Source organism: Cavia porcellus, unplaced genomic scaffold (assembly GCF_034190915.1).
Source record: "Cavia porcellus strain 051 isolate PalLab524CR breed Dunkin Hartley unplaced genomic scaffold, mCavPor4.1 scaffold_9, whole genome shotgun sequence".
Lineage (NCBI taxonomy): Eukaryota > Metazoa > Chordata > Mammalia > Rodentia > Caviidae > Cavia > Cavia porcellus.
The window spans coordinates 73,151,055-73,168,991 of record NW_026947492.1 but is presented as its reverse complement, the minus strand read 5'-3'; the positions used below and the strand labels follow the sequence as shown (position 1 = coordinate 73,168,991).

Sequence of the window (17,937 nt, the reverse complement as noted above, 5' to 3'; positions counted from 1 at the left end):
ACAGGATGCACTTGGCAATTGGGCCTGAATTCCCTTCCTCCCGCCCCATGGAAAGAAGCACTTATGAATAACACAATGGAAAGTGAACACAAGGGTTCTAGCCAATGAATATGTGGAAAAGGTGCTATCTTTATGTCTTCCTGAGCCATAGCCTGTCACCAGGTCTTATTAATGTTAAATCCTGCTCACCAACTCTAATGCCACCACTTTTGTCCATGAGGCATCAGAACAGGCTCTGAGCCAGAACTGCTGGTTTCAAACCAGGCGTGGCCATGGGCTTCTTTGGTGTGTCCTGGAGATTTACTAGTTAACAGACAGAAACCACTTGAAACAGACTGTGAGCTAGCTGTTGTTACATAATGATCAGCACCCTCTTTCCTTCCAGGCCCCCTGCAGTCTGTTCTCACATGGTAGACAGAGAGATCTTTTCAGAATGCAAATCTACCCTTGCACCTGCTGCTTAAAATCATTCCCTGACTTCCCTTGCTCACACTCCAAAGATTTACAAAGTGCCTACAAAGCTGATCAAGCTTCTCTTCTCCAGCCATACCGGCTTGCTTTCAGATAAGCCAAATTCTCTTCTGGATCTGGAGTTGACATCCCATCCCCACCCTCCCAGGTCCAACCCTAGAGCTGAGCACAGGCTGAGGTTTGGTAAAAGTGCCACACAAATAGAAAATCATCAGTAACATTTTTATATAAAATGATAGTTTACAAAACAAAAATGAGAGTTGGCGCCATGCACAGGCTGCGGGGAGGACAACCAGATGCCAGCCCCTTCCTGTAAATTGGCACCATTTGTGGGCTGCAGGGAGGAAAAGAAGAAGCCAGCCACTTCCTCTGAGTCAGTGCCATTCACAGACTGGGAGACAAGAACTGAGGTCTGCCCCGCCCCGACCTGTGAGTGACTGACTGATCCCGAGAAACACAGGCTGAGATGATAGTTATTGAAGTAAAATACAACTTAATGCTTGTACTGTTTAATGTTTCATTGACTGTGCAGGCCTAAAGCTGATAATCTGATCATCTATTTAAAGGGTAACAGTATGCTGTATAGCATCTATGAGGGATCGCCTTCTAAAGGTGGTAGTCATTGTTAATTCTCTATTATCTTGTTTTAAAGTCCTGTATTGTTTTCATTTTTTGGTTTGGTTTTATTCTGTTTTGTCTTGTGTGATTTTGTTATATATCTGATGGCATAGGCAGCTATTTCAAAGATAACAAGTTATATTACGGTAGCTATTTTGGATTTACTATTACTTGTTTGGAAGTCCTGTATGTGTTCATTGTTTTGTTTTTAACGGTTCTATTCTGTTCTGTTTTGTTTGATTCTCCTATGTCTGATGGTATGGACAGCTGTTTTGAAGACAACAGGCATTATGGTAGCCATTGTTGATTTCCTATTATCTTGTTTTGAAGTCCTGTATCACTTACACTGTTTTGTTTTGATTAGTTTTTTTCTGTTTTATTTTTCTATGCTTTATTCTCTTTAAAATAAAAAAATTTTAAAAATAAAAAATGAAAGGCATCTCATTTAAATGGCAAAACTGCATATGAAAAGTTTTAAAATAACACTAACTTGAGATACATATAAAGAAAATTATCAAATGTGATTGAGATTTACATAAAGAACTCAAATAAATGGAGAGGCCTTTACATGATAAGAAAACTGCTTTTGTAATTTTTCCTAAAGGAGACTGTTATGTTCAAAGAAAAATTCCAACAATTCTGAAACTTGATAAGGAACAGGGATTTCTTTAGCACCTTTTTGGTGATGATGAAAGGAAAGGAAGGCAAATTTCTGACAGTTTGTGAACATGGGCTATATGGTAAGGAAGCCAAGGTGGCTGCCGGGTGTGGATCACCAATAGTGGCAACATCCCTACTGGAGGAGCATGCCTACCATCTGGGCATCCTGCCTACGGCCCAGAATGGCAGCTTCCTAAATTTTGATAAAGAAGTTAGATTAGTGTTATAACCAGGTGTCCACTTAGTACCTCAACTGCATTCTTTTAGAGGTAAGTAGGCTGAAGAGGGGTAAGTTGTTGTTCTTGAATTGATAACTTTAGGAAAGTCAGTAGTAAGGTAGACTCCTTAGCAAAGCAAAAAAAAAAAAAAAAAAAAAGAAAGAAAGAAAAGGAGAAAAGGGTAAGAAATGGACTCTAGGAAGCTTGGACTTCTGGAAATGGCATTGCCTAAGGGAAAGGTAGTGCCTGGGAGTTTGGAAGCCTATGGGTCTGTTGTCCTCATGAGGTTTCCCAACCTAAGCAGGAAGCCTAAGAGAGCTGCTACTCTCAGGCAAAGCCACAGTGACCAACACAGCCATACCCATCCTACAGTGCACATCTACACTGATTGGCGTCACATTCCCTTGCCTGGGATAGCAAAATAGGGAGCAGTGGGGAGAAAAGGGAGAGGTCAGGGGGTTGATGCCATCTTTCCTTTTCTTTCTGCTTCGCACAATCAAGGGTCTCTTTTCCATGATTTGAACCATGAGTTAAGAGTGTTTGCCCAGGAATACAGCAGCCGGGGATAAAACAGTTTCCCTGTCAATAGCCCAGGTAAAGCTTACCTTGGAAAAAAAAAAAAAGCCAAAACAAAATGAAAGAATACAGGTAGGAAAGGCACATAAAATCCTGATAATGACGATTAATGAGAAGAGGACCAGTCCACTAAATATTAAAACAGAATGCCACAAGTCAGGCGCGTTGGTGCACACCTGTAACCCAGCACTCTGGGAAGCTGAGACCGAAAGATCGGCAGTTCCAGTGCAGCCTTGGGCATTTATCAGACCCTGTATGGAAAAAAAAATTACAGATACATACATATACACTGTATGTGAAAAGAGGGGTGCTGGAGATGTAACTCAAGGCAAAGTTCTTGGGTTCAATTCCTAGTACTACATACACACTAATAATGATGATGATGATGATGATCATATATAAAAAATAAAAATAAAATATAAAACTATAGCAGCTAAAGCAGTTTAGACATGGATCTTATATGAAACTTCAATAAAATAAATAAATCAACCCAGAAATATACTCTCGCTTAAGAATTTGTCTATAATGACCGATGTGAAGACAGTGTATCTGATACAGAGGACAAGATAATGGAGTATGATACAGAGCTTAAAGAAGCCAAACAGAGAATAAGAGAACAAAGACAGCTGCTGAATGACAACAAAAACAAGCTAATCTAAGCTAACTAGTTACAGAAAAGTTTGAAGATTACATAGATAGATTCAACAGGCTTACAGAAATTATCAAAGAAAACTTCCCATGTATAAGAAAATATTTTAAAAGTACAAGTAAGTGATGCTGATAGGACACCAAACAATTAAGATGAAAGGAATTTGTCATTGTATATTCTCATGAAACTTGCAGATACCCAGCAAAAAACCCCAAAACAAAAACAAAAACAAAAAAAAAACTAGAATTTTAAAGGCATCGAGCGAAAAACATAAAAATCACATATAAAGGTAAACTAATTAAAAACACAGCAGACTTCTCAGGTGCAAACCCTGAAGGCCAGAAGAACTCAGAGCAAAGTATTTAAAGCTCTGACAGCAAATAACTTCCAACCCAGATTAACCTGCCCAGCAGAGATATCCTTCAAAAGAGATGGAGTAATAAGGTATTTCCATGAAAATGTCTAGCTGAGAAGATACACGATGGCTAAACCAGTTCCAGAGAAAATACTCAGAAATATTTTCAACAGAAATATAGGATTAGACAAACTAAAAACAGAGGAAACTAGTGAGAGGTTAGTGGATAAGCAACAACAAAACCATCAGAAAAAGTAAAATAAATGATAAAAAAATCCAACAGATACAGGAAACAATGATAATAAATAACCAACAGATTTCAGTCATAGCTCTCAATGTTAACAGCCTCAACTCTCCAATCAAAAGACACAGACTGGCAAACTATCAAAAAACAGAATCCAACAATGTTGCATTCAAAAACTCACCTAATCCAAAAAACATGTTCATGGACAAATTTATAAAGTATGGAAAACAACATTTCATGCACCAGGACTTACAAAAACAAATAGGAGTAGGAATTCTAATATTAGACATGATAAGCTTCAAGTTTAAACAGATTAAAAGAGACAAAGCAGGTCACTACATACTAACTAAAGCAATCAGCAGGAAGAGATAATATTGATAAACATACATGTGCTGAATATTGGAGCATCTACATTCATAAAAAAACAGCTGAAATTAATAGATCACATAAACAATAGCACAATCATAGTTGGAGGATTTAACTCCACACTTTTGCAAATAAATCAACCCAACAAAAAACAAAGAGATTTCAGAGCTGAATCACACCCTTCAGCATATGGATTTAACTGACATATAGAGAGAGTATTCCACTCATCTACAACAGTGTATGCATTCTGTTTAGCAGCACACAGTACTTTTTCCAAAACAGATCACATAGTAGTCCACAAAGCCTGCTTACGTAAATACAAAAGAATTGAAATTATTCCATGCACACTATCTGACCACTATGCAACGAAAATAGGAATCAATGACAGAAGAAAATCTGAAAATGGCAAAAACTTGCAGAAAATTAACAACATACTCCTAAACAACCAAAAGGTCACAGAAAAAATTTGAAGCTTTCTGAAAGTGAATGACAATGACTACAAGTCAGTGAAACCTTTGGGATAATTTGGAAAGAGGTTCAAGAGGAAAATTCATTGCAATCAATGCTCACATTAAGAAAATAGAGCAAGCCCAAATAACCTTATGAGAAATCTTAAGATACCTGAGAAACAACAACAAACCATCCCCAAACTGAAGAGGAAAATCATAAAGATGAGAGTAGAAATTAATGAAATTGAGACTTAAAAGTTTGTAAAACAAATCAGTGAAGCAAAGATCTGGTTCTTTGAAAGAATAAGTAAAATAGACAATTCACTAAGAGAAAGAAAAGACTCACATCAATACAATTAGAACTGACAAAGGTGAAATTGCAACTGACATTGTACAGATATCCAGAAGATAATTAGTAACTACTTTGAAAAATTATATTCCAACAAGTTAATAAATATTGAAGAAATGGAAAGATTTCTAGACACATATAAACTACCAAAACTAATCCAAGAAAACATAAGTACACTTAGCAACTCAAGCAAGAAAATCAACTCAGTAATTAAGAATCTACCGACCAAAAAGAAAAGCCCAGGACCGATGGATACGTGGCTGAATTCTACAAAACCTCTAAGGATGTTATATCACCAACACTCCTCAAGCTGTTCAGAGAAATTGAAATAGATGGAGTACTCCCAAATTCATTTATGAAAGCCACTTTCACCCTGACTCCCAAGTTGGATAAAGACCCAATTAAAAGAGAACTACAGACCAATCTTTTTAGGGAACATAGATGACAACATCCTCAACAAGATATTAGTAAACAGAATACAGCATATTATCAAAAAGCTGACACACCATGATCAAGTAGGTTTCATCCCAGAGATGCAAGGTTGGTTCACCATGAGTAAGACTATAAATGTAATACATCACACAAACAGGAGCAAGTTCAAAAACCCCATGATGATATCAACAGATACAGAAAAGGCTTTCAACAAGACCCAACACCCTTTCATGATAAAAACCCTGAGAAAACTGTTATAGATGAACCATATTTGAACATGATAAGGCTATGACAAACCAATAGCCAGCATCATACTAAATCAGAAAAAACTAGAAGCGTTTCCACCTAAAATCACAAACAAGACAAGGATGTCCATTATCACCTCTGTTATTAAACATAGTACTGGAAACATTAGCCAGAGCAATTAGACAAGACAGAAAAATAAAAGGGATACATACAGGGTAGGAAGAACTCAAATTACCACTATTTTCAGATGACATAGTATTCTACATGAAACCCAAAGAACTCTACCAAAGAGCTCTTTAAAACTAATAACCAACTTCAGCAAAGTAGCAGGATACAAGATCAACACACAAAAATCATAATCTTTTGTGTATACCAACAATGAATGGGATGAGAAGGAAATTACGAAAACAATACCATTCCCAGTTGCTTCAAGAAAAGAAAAGAAATACTTAGGAATTAACCTAAGCAAAGAAGTGAAAGACCACTATAAATAAAACTACAGTGCTTTGAAAAATGAGACTGAAGAGGACATCAGAAAATGGGAAGATGTCCCTTGGTCCTGGTTAGGCAGAATCTATATTGTCAAAATGGCCATACTTCCAAAACTGTTACACAAATTCAACGCAGTCCCAATCAAAATAGCAAGAGCATACTTTACAGATCTAGAGAAAACAATCCTAAAATGTGTATGCAACCAGAAGAGACCCAGAATAGCAAAAGTAACTCTGGAAAGTAAGAGCAAAGCAGATGGCCTAGCAATAGCAGATTTCAAACTACACTTCAAAGCAACAGTGATGAAGATGGCATAATACTGGGACACAAATAGACACACGGTCCAACGGGACAGGATTCAGGGTACAGAAAGCTCCCTTGACAGGTTCAACATTTGATTTTTGACAATGGGTCAACAAGCATATTCTGGAGAAAAGACAGCCTATTAACCAAGTGGTACTGGGAAAACTGTTTATCCGTTTGTAGAAGAATGAAACTAGACCCTTATCTCTTACCATATTCTAAATTAAAATCAAACTGGAAAGATCTAAACATTAAAAACAAATATTAAACCTCTGGAAGACAAAATAGGTGAAATGCTTGAAGACATAGGAAAAGGAAAGCATTTTCTAAACAGAACTTCAATTGTACAGGAAATTGCAAGAATCAACAAATGGGATTACGTCAAGCTAAAGACCTTTTGTATAGCAAAAGATTCAAGAGACAGTAGAGTGAAGAGACAATTCTCAGAGCAGGAAAACAATTTTACCACTACTCATCAGACACTGGGCCATTATCTGGAGTATACAAAGAACTCAAAAAAACTAAACCACCTAAAATTAAAGACTCAGTCAAGAAATGGGCTAGAGAAATGAACACATACCACATAGAAGAAGAAATATCAATGGCAAATAATTATATGAAAAAATGTTCACTATCTCTGGCCATTAGAGAAACCCAAATTAAAACAACACTAAGATTCCATCTTACTCTTTAAAGAATGGCTATCATTAGGAAATCAAACAATAACAAATGCTGGTGTGGCTGTGACAGAAAAGGAACTGTCCTACATTGTTGGTGGGAATGCAAACTAGAACAACCATTATGGAACTCAGTATGGAGATTTATCAGAAAATTAAAACTAGAAATTCCATACAACCCAGCTATCCCTCTGCTAGATATCTTCCTCCAGACAGCTAAAGTCAACATGCCCCCGCAATACTAGTATACCAATGTTTATAGCAGCAGAGTTCATAATACCTAAATCTTGGAAGCAGCCTGTGTACCCATCAATAGATGACTGAGTAAACAAAATGCGATATATAATGGAATATACAATGACATGTAGTGACATATAATGGATATATAATGGAATATGTAATATATAATAACACTTGGTTGTAAAGAAGGACAGATTTGAGGCATATGTAAAAAATGAATATTTGTATCGCTCTTTTGAGTGAGGCAAAGGACAAATAAAGAAAATGATTTTTTTAAATGGATAGAAAGGGACAAAGGTTCAGATCTCATCCAATGGGGAAAGGGTTCAAGGGAATAAGGGGCAGAGGGGATGGAGGCATAAAGACATGCCAAGGACCAAGACCTAATAACCCAAATCAGTGTAAACATTATACTCCATAACTTGTGCTAAAAGAAATATTATCAACAAGTATGAAAATGGTGATTGGGGAATCAGAGGAGGAATGTGGAGGGGAAAAGAAGGGAAAGAGAATTTTAAAAAACAAGGTGTAATATGTACATGTAATTATTCCCCAAAATGATTGTAAACTGTATGGATTAGACACATGTACTAACAAAATAAAGCAGAAAATATTTTTTAAAAATTTGTAAAAAATTAAATGTTAATTGAAAAAAAAAATACTAAGAATACTAAAGAAAATGGGATTGTAAAATTGTCATGCCAAAAGTATAAAAGACGTGTTAAGTGGTTATCTGGAGAAGAATACAGAAGCATTCAGAGCCGTAAGACTCGTGGTTGATTTTCTGTCTGAGTAACTGGTGTTACTGCAGTAGATGGATTATGTAGGGAAAGAGCAAAGAAAAGATAGAATGGTTCAGTGGAGCAGAAAGTACCCTGGGCTGGAAGCCAGAAATCTGAATTCTGGCCACAACTTCTCCCTGATGAGCAATCTTGGGCTAGTCCTCCCGCCTTTCTGGACCTCTGCCCAGTGTTTTGAAGATAAAAGATGAATGCAGATGACCTCTAGTGGCCCTTCTAGCTCAGCCTCAGTTCAGGAATTATTCTCCACGTCTGGTTTTTATAGCAGGAAAAGATGGGCACACAGAAAGAACTTGGACCTTTCCTGCCCCAAGTGGCCAAAGGACCTTGTAAGCTGGCTCTGTTCAGTATGCAGGCTCCTGCTGCCCTCGGCCCTGTCATTACCAGGATTCACAGATAAATGAGGTGTGACAAGATTGTGATGATCAAGGTTAGTGGAGGATGCTGAAGAAGGCAGACACAACAAATGATAATGTCAGGTGACATCAACTCAGTCCAGCCAGGGCTAAGGTACCATGAGAGCACAGGGGAAAGAGGAAAGCAGGCTGATGACACAGAGGGCTCTGTAGCAGAGGTGGTATTCGAGGCTGGTGATTTAAGGTCACAGCATTTAATTAAGGTAAGCAGGACAAGAGAGCTACAGAAGGCAGAAACGTGTTGGGGTGGATGGCATTGCTGTCCTGTGGGAGAGGAAATGCTTAGGAGAAAGGGAACTTGGCGAGGTTATTTGAGGACAGGGAAGTCAGTCTGAGACAAGGCGATGCTGTGTATTTGGTCTTGAATCTATTAACAGTGGGAAATCAAAGAAGGGTGATAGCAGTGGGGAATTGGCATGGTCTCGGGTTGGGAGGGAGATGATCACTGGTGGTCCTAGGAGCAGGGTCATCGTGAAGTGAGAGGGAAGCAGAAATACTCATGAGTGGGCTCTTCAACAGTCCGGCCAGCATGGGCTGGATATGGCAGAAAAAGTGCTAAGGTCAATGTGCAGGAAGCTGTGGACTCAGGCAGCAGCCACAGGGGCAGACAAGCACAGCCCTGGGAGACAGCTCCCGAGGCCAGATGGCCTGGCTCTGCCATCAGCAAGTCTCATTTTAGGCTGCTTCTTATCCACAAACTATTTCCTATGTAGATGTCAAGGGATCACAGGACTAAGTGAAAGCCTTTAGGCACAGGTAAGTAAGTGTTCCACAAGTGGTGCTGAAGAGGAGGGCAGAGCAGCTGCACACTGGAAGGAGAGAAAGTTGGATAGGAACTCCTCAGGCAGCCCGATGGGAGGAGCAACTCAAGACCTTGTGAGTTCCAGTTTGGATGTGCCAAGTGCAATGCACTAAATGTCTGTATCGCCCCTATCATCACTGAATTCCTATTTTCAAACCCAAACTCCTAATATGGTATTAAGAAGTGGAGCCTTTGGAGGGTGATGAGGAATTTCAGGAATGGGATTAGTGCCCTTGCAAAAAGGGATCCCACAGAGTTTTCTTGCTCTTTTTTTTTTTTGCCATTTGTGGATTTAAAGAGAAATAGATCATCTACAACTTGGAAGAGGGTTCTTATCAGACTCTGTCCATGCTCCCACCTTGATCTTAGACTTCCAGCCTCCAGAACCATGAGAAATGAGTCTGGTGTTTATAAATCACACAGTGCCTCATACTTGGTCATAGCAGCCTGAACAGACTACAACTAAGTTTGCGCCTGCAGGATGCCACACTCAGGGTGAGTGGAAAAGTCTGACTGGAGCTTAGTGGAAGGGTGAGTCAAGGGAGAGATTCAGAGAGTGCTGAGCCTGGAGGAGGCTAAGGATGAGGGTAGGAGACTGCCTCAGGACAGTGCAGCAGTGGATGACAGAGGCAGCCAACAACAAGGAGTCCTGTGGCTGCAGCAGGGTCGTTACTGCTGTGCTCCCTATTGTGCTTAGGACATTGCCTAAGACAAAGTAAAAGCTCAGTTAGTATCTGCTGAGTGAAGACATAAAAGTGATTCATCTCATTATCCATTCAGAATATTAGAAACAAAATGGCAATGGCAACCAACATTTATTACATGCTTATCATATGCCAAATGCCATGCTAAAAACCACACATATAGGACTATTTTATTCTTGTGGCAGCCCTATAATGAAGACGCTATCATTCCCATTTTACAGGTCAGGAAAAAGGTTTCAAAAGGCAGAATGACTTGCTGACTTCACATGGCTTAGTGAGAGGAGCCGGGCCCATACCCAGGCTTGAGGTCTCTCTGGAAGAGCTCCACTGATGCTGAACACACAAGAATGGAACCTGGGGCACAGCTGGGCAACAATTCCCTCATTAGTTATTACATCATGATGGGGGAGGGAACTGGAGTTTGGAGATGGAGAGGCAAACCTAATGGTTAGTGTCAGACTTGTGGGGTGAAGCCAGACTCTGGAAGGACTGCAGCAGATCAGGAAGGGTAGAGAAGCCGGTGGGAGTGAAAGGTACAGAGTGGAGCTCAGAGATGAAGCCAGAGTGCAGTCCCCTCTTTACTTGGTGATGGCCGTGTGTGTGTGTGTGTGTGTGTGTGTGTGTGTGTGTGTGTGTGTGTATGTGTGCGCGCGCGCACCTGTGCGTTTGGAGGAGATAGTGGGCTGTACTAGTTATTCTGAGGATCCAGACAGGTCCAGACAGATCCAGGGTCATCCAGAGTGATGGGGACTGGAGGAGATCAGCAGAATGTAGGCACTGCACAGTTGGCAGGAGCCAAGCTCATGCAGGTAGCTTCACACACATTCTAAGTGCTTTCCTAAGTTGGGACCAAGTCCTCAAACACCAGAAGTCATTACACATATCTTAGGCGCAAGCTCTGTAGCCCAGGTTTGCAGATCTGAGTCTGCACAATGCCAGACACACAAGGGGATTCTGCAGGAGAATCCAGTGGTCACACAGGCTTACCCCAGGTCACAGATTGGCCTGGACTACAGCTTTAAAGTGATGGTGCCCCAAGCAGGTGCTGAGCTCATGCAGGTGGCTTCAGGAGGCTTCCAGAGAAAGCCAGAAACAGCTGCAGCCTGTCTTTCCCTGGACTGTGTGGCCCCTCTGCATGGCTCTTCTGTCCCCCAAAGAGGACAAAGCCCATCATGTGGTCCCCAAGCACAGTACCTAATTAGGTCTAGGATCAGGCCCAGGGTACAAGCAGGACCAGCACTCTGTGTACTGCAGAAGCAGCCTATGGCCCTTCCTCATCCCTCCCAACCCATGCTAGGTCCTTCTGGCTTTCATTGTCTCTGTGCTGCCTGATTTTGTTCACATTCTGTCAAGGGAGAGGCTGTTCTTTCATATGCTGAGTGGCACTTCACATGCAGTGTGTGAGTAGACCAGCTGGCACTTGCTACTCCCAGAGCACACTACGGGTGCCCCGTCTGTCTGTGACGGTTCTCTCCAGAGCTCCACAGTCCCAGGGGCCTGCAGAACAGCCCTATTGGGCCTTCTCCTTCCCAGCTAACTCTAGGATGACATGATTAGCTGCAGACTGGACCAATCTAAGCACTGGTAACTATGCACATGTCTGTTTCCATGTCTGTTGGGCCCTGGGGTCACCCAAGAGAAGCCCTTCTCAGAGATATGATTCTGAGGGCATCAAAAGTATTCATAACCACAGAACCCATACTGTCACACATGTGTCAACCTCCTATTATGTGCAAGAGTTGTGCTTGGTACTCTTTATGTATTATCACTAGTTTGCATACCACTCTGGAATGGGACATTAATTTTTCAGAAAAGAAAATCAACACTCAAAAACTTGCCAGGCTTTAACCCACCCACCAGGCTAAATTTACCTGTACCCCAGATGAGATTAACCTGGAAGCTCAGATTCAATTCCAGCTGTGCTCAGTGGCCTACCAGAATATCCACTGCCCCATCTTCCATCCCACTTCAAAGTCTTTACCCCCCATGGCTCTCTTGGCATATGCAGGAGAGCCTACTTGAGGCCTCTCTCAAGGCCTACTTGAGCTGCAGACACATTCAATCCTACTCTGCATACTAGGAGCTCAAAAGGAAGAAAAGGGGCATGAACTGAACAGTAACTATCTGTGCTTAGCACTTTCACATGTTATTGTCTCATTTAATTTTCTAAACTACACTATAAGGTGGTATGAACACCCCCATTTTACAGAACAAAAAGCTGGAACTCAAGAGTTGTTAGAAGTCTCACCATAAGGAGCAGTATCAGCATCAGACCAGTCTGTCTGAATCTAAGGCTTATACTTATGCACCAAATGCCTTCTCAATTCCATGCAGTAGGCATTTGGGGGTTCAGGTCACCCGTCATGGGCCTACTGTCCCTTGCCACCAGCTCCAGTCCCACTTAAGCCTCAGCTCCATGAGTGGCATGCTGAGAATGAGAAGAAAAGGAGATTTTCTTCCTGTCTAAGGTGTGGAGGATCTTTGTGAGCCCAAGCACTGCAGCAACACACACACCTCACCCTAATCCTGATGTCTGTGGGCCTGGCTTGCCCTCTGCAGCCAGCAGACCTGTCCAAGTCCACAGCAACATGCACTCTATAAATACAGTTCCATGCCCAGCTTCTGGCGATCCTTCTCTAAGAGGTTGGGCCCTGTTGTTGGTATAGACACTGACTCTGTGTCCTCCCTTTCTCCCAAGGACCTGCCTCAATGTGGACAAGTGCCTGGCACTGGCCTCCAAGACTCTCCTTGGTCACATAACTCAACTTAATTGCTTCCATTCTACACAGTAGAATATTTTTGAATACCTGTATCCACTCTCAAGTTTGCTGTGTTTTTTGATACCATGATTTAAGCTGCTGACCTCCACACTTTGCTAGTTTGTCCCTCCCTGACTTTTCCTTGATCATCTGGTCTTTCTGTTCTGAGATCCTGAGAGGACCCATAACCTCCCTGCAACAGCCTGGCATCCAGATTCCATCAGTGGGTTTTGTGTCCCTGAACCTCACTGTCTCTGTCTAATGTCACGGGTGAGCCTCTTCTCTCATCACCTGCAGGCCACCTTCCTGGACTCTTACTTAGATCGACGTTCTCTAACACCTTTTTAACCATGACTCTCCATGCTTAGACCTCAGGTGACACACAAGGGCTCAGACAACCAACCTTACCTACGCTGGTCTTCCTGGCCACTCTATAACACTCTATGCACTCTATAACATCCTAGAGTCACTCCAAATACCATTAAGATCAACATGTTTATTCCCACAATGCAGCAGGAAGCACAACCTGGGAATCTATGCATTCAGAACACCACAGCTCAGTAGGTGGCTGTATAGAACCCAGTGGAGCTCAGGCATAGTTTGTCAAACTGGGGACATGCACAGGGTCATGAGTCTCCCCTCTCTACTTCATCTCAGTCCCCTACCCAGGACAAGCAATGCTGTTTTAAATCTACATTTATCTCTTGGCCTCAGAACATTTGAAACAGTGCCCCTAGTGTACCTGCGTTCCTACTGTTGAGAGCCTGAGGACAGAGTAAATCTAGAAACTCAGTGCTACTGATTTTGGCCCTGGTTCAGCTTTGACTGAGACTCAGAGCCAATCCCACTATAATCTATGTAAGTCAAATGACCTCCATAATCTTCTCAAGTTCCTTCAGAGAATGTCCAACAATACACACAGAAACAACTTGATGGCACCACTCCTGACTACTATGGCAAAATGAGGGGGGAAAAATCAAACAATAAAAAACAAAGAAAAAAGATGAACCTTGACATTGGCAGGCTGTGGGGACAGCCATACATAATTGGTGTCACGGTAAATGGATTTAATATTTCTGGAGAACTATCTAGTAATATATGACAAGAACTATAAAATTGTTCATACCCTTTGACCTAGTGATACCACTTGGGGAATGCTTCCCAGTAAAATACTAAGAAAGTAATTTGTACAGAGATATTCATAGCCATGATATTTATAATAGCAAGACGTTGGAAAGAACCCAAAGGCTCAGCACTCGGGAAATGACTAAGCAAACTGGGTCAAGTGAACACCTCGGGATGCTCTCTAGCCAGGAGGCGTGGATCTGTGCAGTCCTGGGAGACATGAACCTGCGGCCCCCAGAATAAACCCACCCAGACCACCTCCAACACCAGCATTCACTCTGGAAATGGACAGCCAGTGACTTGACTGCATTGCCCTCATGGTAATTCAGTAAGCTTGTTTTGAGGGCTCTAAAGGTCATTTATCTTTTTCTAAAGGTCATTTTGAATTAACTAGGTTCTTTTTTAAAAAAGGAAATATTTAAAATGCTGGAAAGAAATGCCACTGAAGAGATTTCCTAATGATCTTTGAGCAAGCTCATCTCCTGGAGTCCTCTTGAAAAACCATCTCCTGTTCCTGCAAGAGGAATCAGGCTCATCCACGTGGCTGACCAGGGACAGGAAGGATGGGCGCGCACCCAAGTTCCCCAGAAAGTCAAGAGTCACAGTCTCAGTGGGCCAGACACTGTGCCTGCTGCAGCAACACCTCGTGCATGACATTCAGGGTGTCTCCTCCCTCAGAGGTCTACCCTGTGCACCGTTCTTTCTCATCAAGACCTTAGGAAGACATTTTTAGAAAGGCATTTGGATCTCTTCCTGATACAAGAGACCAGGTGAGGACATCTTCTAAAGCCAAAGTATGAATGTCCAATGCTGGCACAGCAGGGAGATAACTGGGCTTCCACATATGCAAGTAAGACTGGCCCATGGTCACCACCCACTAAAGTAACCGGGGCAGCTTCAAAGTATAGATTTCTGGACACTATCCGTACTCTATGGGGGTGGAGCTTGGGAGTATGTGCTTTTCTAAAACACTCCCAGTGGTTCTCATGACACAAACCACCATTCTAGAGCCTTGTTGCCTATGAAGGAATTCATGGGCCATCCTTCTGGGCTGCTGAGTTCAGAGGGCTCTCATTTGGGGCAGAAAGCCAGCTTGCAGTCAGCAGTCATGGCACAGACGATGCAAAAACATGCACTGTTTCATGGGGAACCTCAGCTTACAGCCTAGCATAGTGCTGGCAAACCTACAGTATGCATGCCACTGGGGGCTCTTTGTATCACTGAAAGTTGTAAAGGGTTCAACGTCATTGGCCTAGAATATCAGGGAGAAGGCCCTCTACAGGCTTCAGAGAGCAACCTGGACTTCCCAGAGGCCAAGAGTCACCCACTGCTCTGCCTCAGCCCAAGCATTGGCTTCTTCCTGGGACCAGGGCCACCCATGATCTGCAGGTTCCCCACTGCCTGCTGCAGGGTCTCCCCATGCTGCAGGTGGCTCCTGGTCCACACCCGCAGTCCCACGCAGGGCAGTGGGGGCCTGTGGCTCCACCTTCCCAGGCCATACTTACGGAGTCATTTTATAAAGTTGCATCCTCCGCTCAAACAGCGACCCTCCCCAGGCCCAGGGCCACAACCCTGTCACGGGTGTGGCCTGGGCATATTCGGTGTCACTGCCCCCTGTCTCCAGGACTCTCTTCAGCTTCACATTGGTGCTTGATTCCCCCGGCCTGTTGTCAGGAAACACCGAGAGTCGTCACCTTGCCCCCATCCAAACTCGCTGCAGCCTCTGAAGTTCTGGAAATGAGAGCCTAGAGGAGGGGGAATGGGGAAAGACCACAGGGAGGGAGTCTTTGCCTGGGGGTTTTGAATAACCTTCTGAGCGTTATTGGAGGAGGTCACTTCTGAGAGTTTGAGGGATTATGGAGCTTCCCAAAAGCCCTGTCTCTCAGCCTGGGGTCCTAGAGCCCAGAGTGGCCTACTGTGAGGACAGGCATCCCTTGACACATAGGGCAGGGCAACACAACCTTCCCAGCAATGGCTGCATCCAATGATGGACATGTGCTGGGGCACAGGTCCAACACCATGCCCCATGAGCTGGTTTCACCCTCTTTCCTTACCATAGGATGCTACAGCAAGGTGCGGGGGTGGGGGGTGGGGGGTGCCCCTCCCTAACTTGGAGGCCCAGCCTGAGGGAAGGGAGCAGGCACTGCTCCATTAGAAGGTCATGGATGTCTCTCATCCTGGGACCTCTTCATCATCCTCTTTCCCCACACAACATGCACAGTGGTTCCACCCTGCCTGGCCTCAGCTCACTGAGACTGCATACTGCCAGGGAGGCTTGAAGGAAGCTCTTCAGGATTGGAGAGCAGCTAGGGCACCATCTGTCTAGTCCTCCCACATACAGACAGCGTCATCACCAATGCCAAGCCTGAGGAAGAACTAAGTATTTCATGTCCTATTAGAAAATTCTTGCTCCATCTTTGTAGAGACAAGAGAGAACATCGAGGGACAGGGAGGTGACCTGTCGCTTCATAGGCAGCCTCACCCTGTGCTTGCCTTGGGCTAAGTGGAGACACACAGGGCTGAGGTTGGTGGCCTACCAACCAGGTAGAGAGGACAAAGTAAGCTCCATCCACTGCTGAAATCACCCATGACCAGGCGGAGACAAGACTTACATAAGGGGGACATAACCATGACTTTGGGCCCAGAAGGTCATGTGGTATCTGTAATGAGGATATCTGCTTTCTCTATCAGCATCTATACTGACAAGGATTCATTCACCCAAACATGGACAGCAGTCTTCGGGTTACTCTGGCCCAGTGCTTTTCATTTGAAGCACATCCTTTCATGGAGAACAACAGAAAACACTAAAGCAAGAAGCTCAAGATGAAGTTAGAGTTCCACAGCCTCATCCTTCCTCTACAACAGTGCTTCCTTGGAGAGATTTCTAGATGACACGGGGCTCCAAATGTCTTTTGAAAATCACTGGTCTTGTCCAACCTTATTTTCAGAAGCTGAGGCTCAGAGTGGAATGTGATTGGCCAAAGGTCACATGGCAAGTTGGTGGCAGAGCCAGGACTGGCTCCATGACTCCTAACCACTGTGGTCCTAGCTGATGGCAGCCAATCATGCCCAAACTCTCCTGGAAGGTCTCCCCCAACAATGCCACCTTCCCTAGCTTCCTGCTTCTGCAATAACCTCCTTGTCTCCCCAGATCAGTGTTTTCCCAAGCATTCCCCAAGTGTCCCCTGGTTACTGTCCCCTAGCATATGTAGATTCTCAAGAACCACTCTGCCTGGACCTCCCTAAAGAAGATCTCTGCATTTCAAATATATCCTGGGAGTGCTACGCATGAAATGGTGAGAAGCACCATCCATCAGGCTGATGCCTCTTGTCCTGGCCTCCCTCCTGACTTGACTGGTGCCTCCACTCCTGGGTAGTGAGCTCCCTAGAGGCGGTGACCACATTTTCTCCATATCTTTGGCCTCGACTGCCTTTCACAATGAGAGGCTTAATTTTAAGTGATGAAGGAATGGGACCCCCATGTAAGCCCTGCTGCTCCTTTTTAGGAGGAGGTCACAGCCCAGCTAGGGACAAGCCATAGAAGCTTTTCCTGGTATCTCTGCAGGTGTCCTCTCCCCCACAGCCTTTGTACAGAAAAGAGACATGTCAGGGTTGTGGGCAATATAGGTCCTACTGGGTGCGGAAGGCTAGCTTTAAACAGTGACAATTAGCTCTCAAAAAATGTTCATGTGGGAGCCGGGGATTTAGCTCAGCGGCATAAGCGCCTGCCTTGTAAGCCCGTGGTCCTGAGTTTGATCTCTGGTACTGGTAAAAACACACATACACACACACACACACACACACACACACACACACACACACAAAAGTTTGTATGCATAAACGTATGTTTTCTATAAATTTTACTGACCTAAAGGAAGGACGGAGAGCACACAATTTATAAATGTTGATAAAATATCAAATATGCTTTATGTGTAAATTTACTAATTAGCCAACTGTCCCATAAATCTATGAGCTTTTTTTTTTTT

The 17,937-nt window shown here is 43.2% G+C and overlaps 1 protein-coding gene across 6 annotated transcripts in view; it reads right to left on the bottom strand.

Annotated features, from left to right (window-relative positions):
- Window positions 1-17,937, bottom strand: part of Tub (TUB bipartite transcription factor) — an 88,730-nt gene that overhangs the window by 32,358 nt on the left and 38,435 nt on the right. The window contains exon 1 of one of the 6 annotated variants that reach the window (XM_005000192.4): window positions 15,457-15,630. The exons of the other annotated variants lie outside the window; for them this stretch is intronic. Coding sequence (XP_005000249.2) covers window positions 15,457-15,479 — 23 coding nt within the window. The 5' untranslated portion in view covers window positions 15,480-15,630. Of the gene's footprint in view, window positions 1-15,456; window positions 15,631-17,937 lie in introns of those variants that run through there. 6 annotated transcript variants of the gene reach the window in all.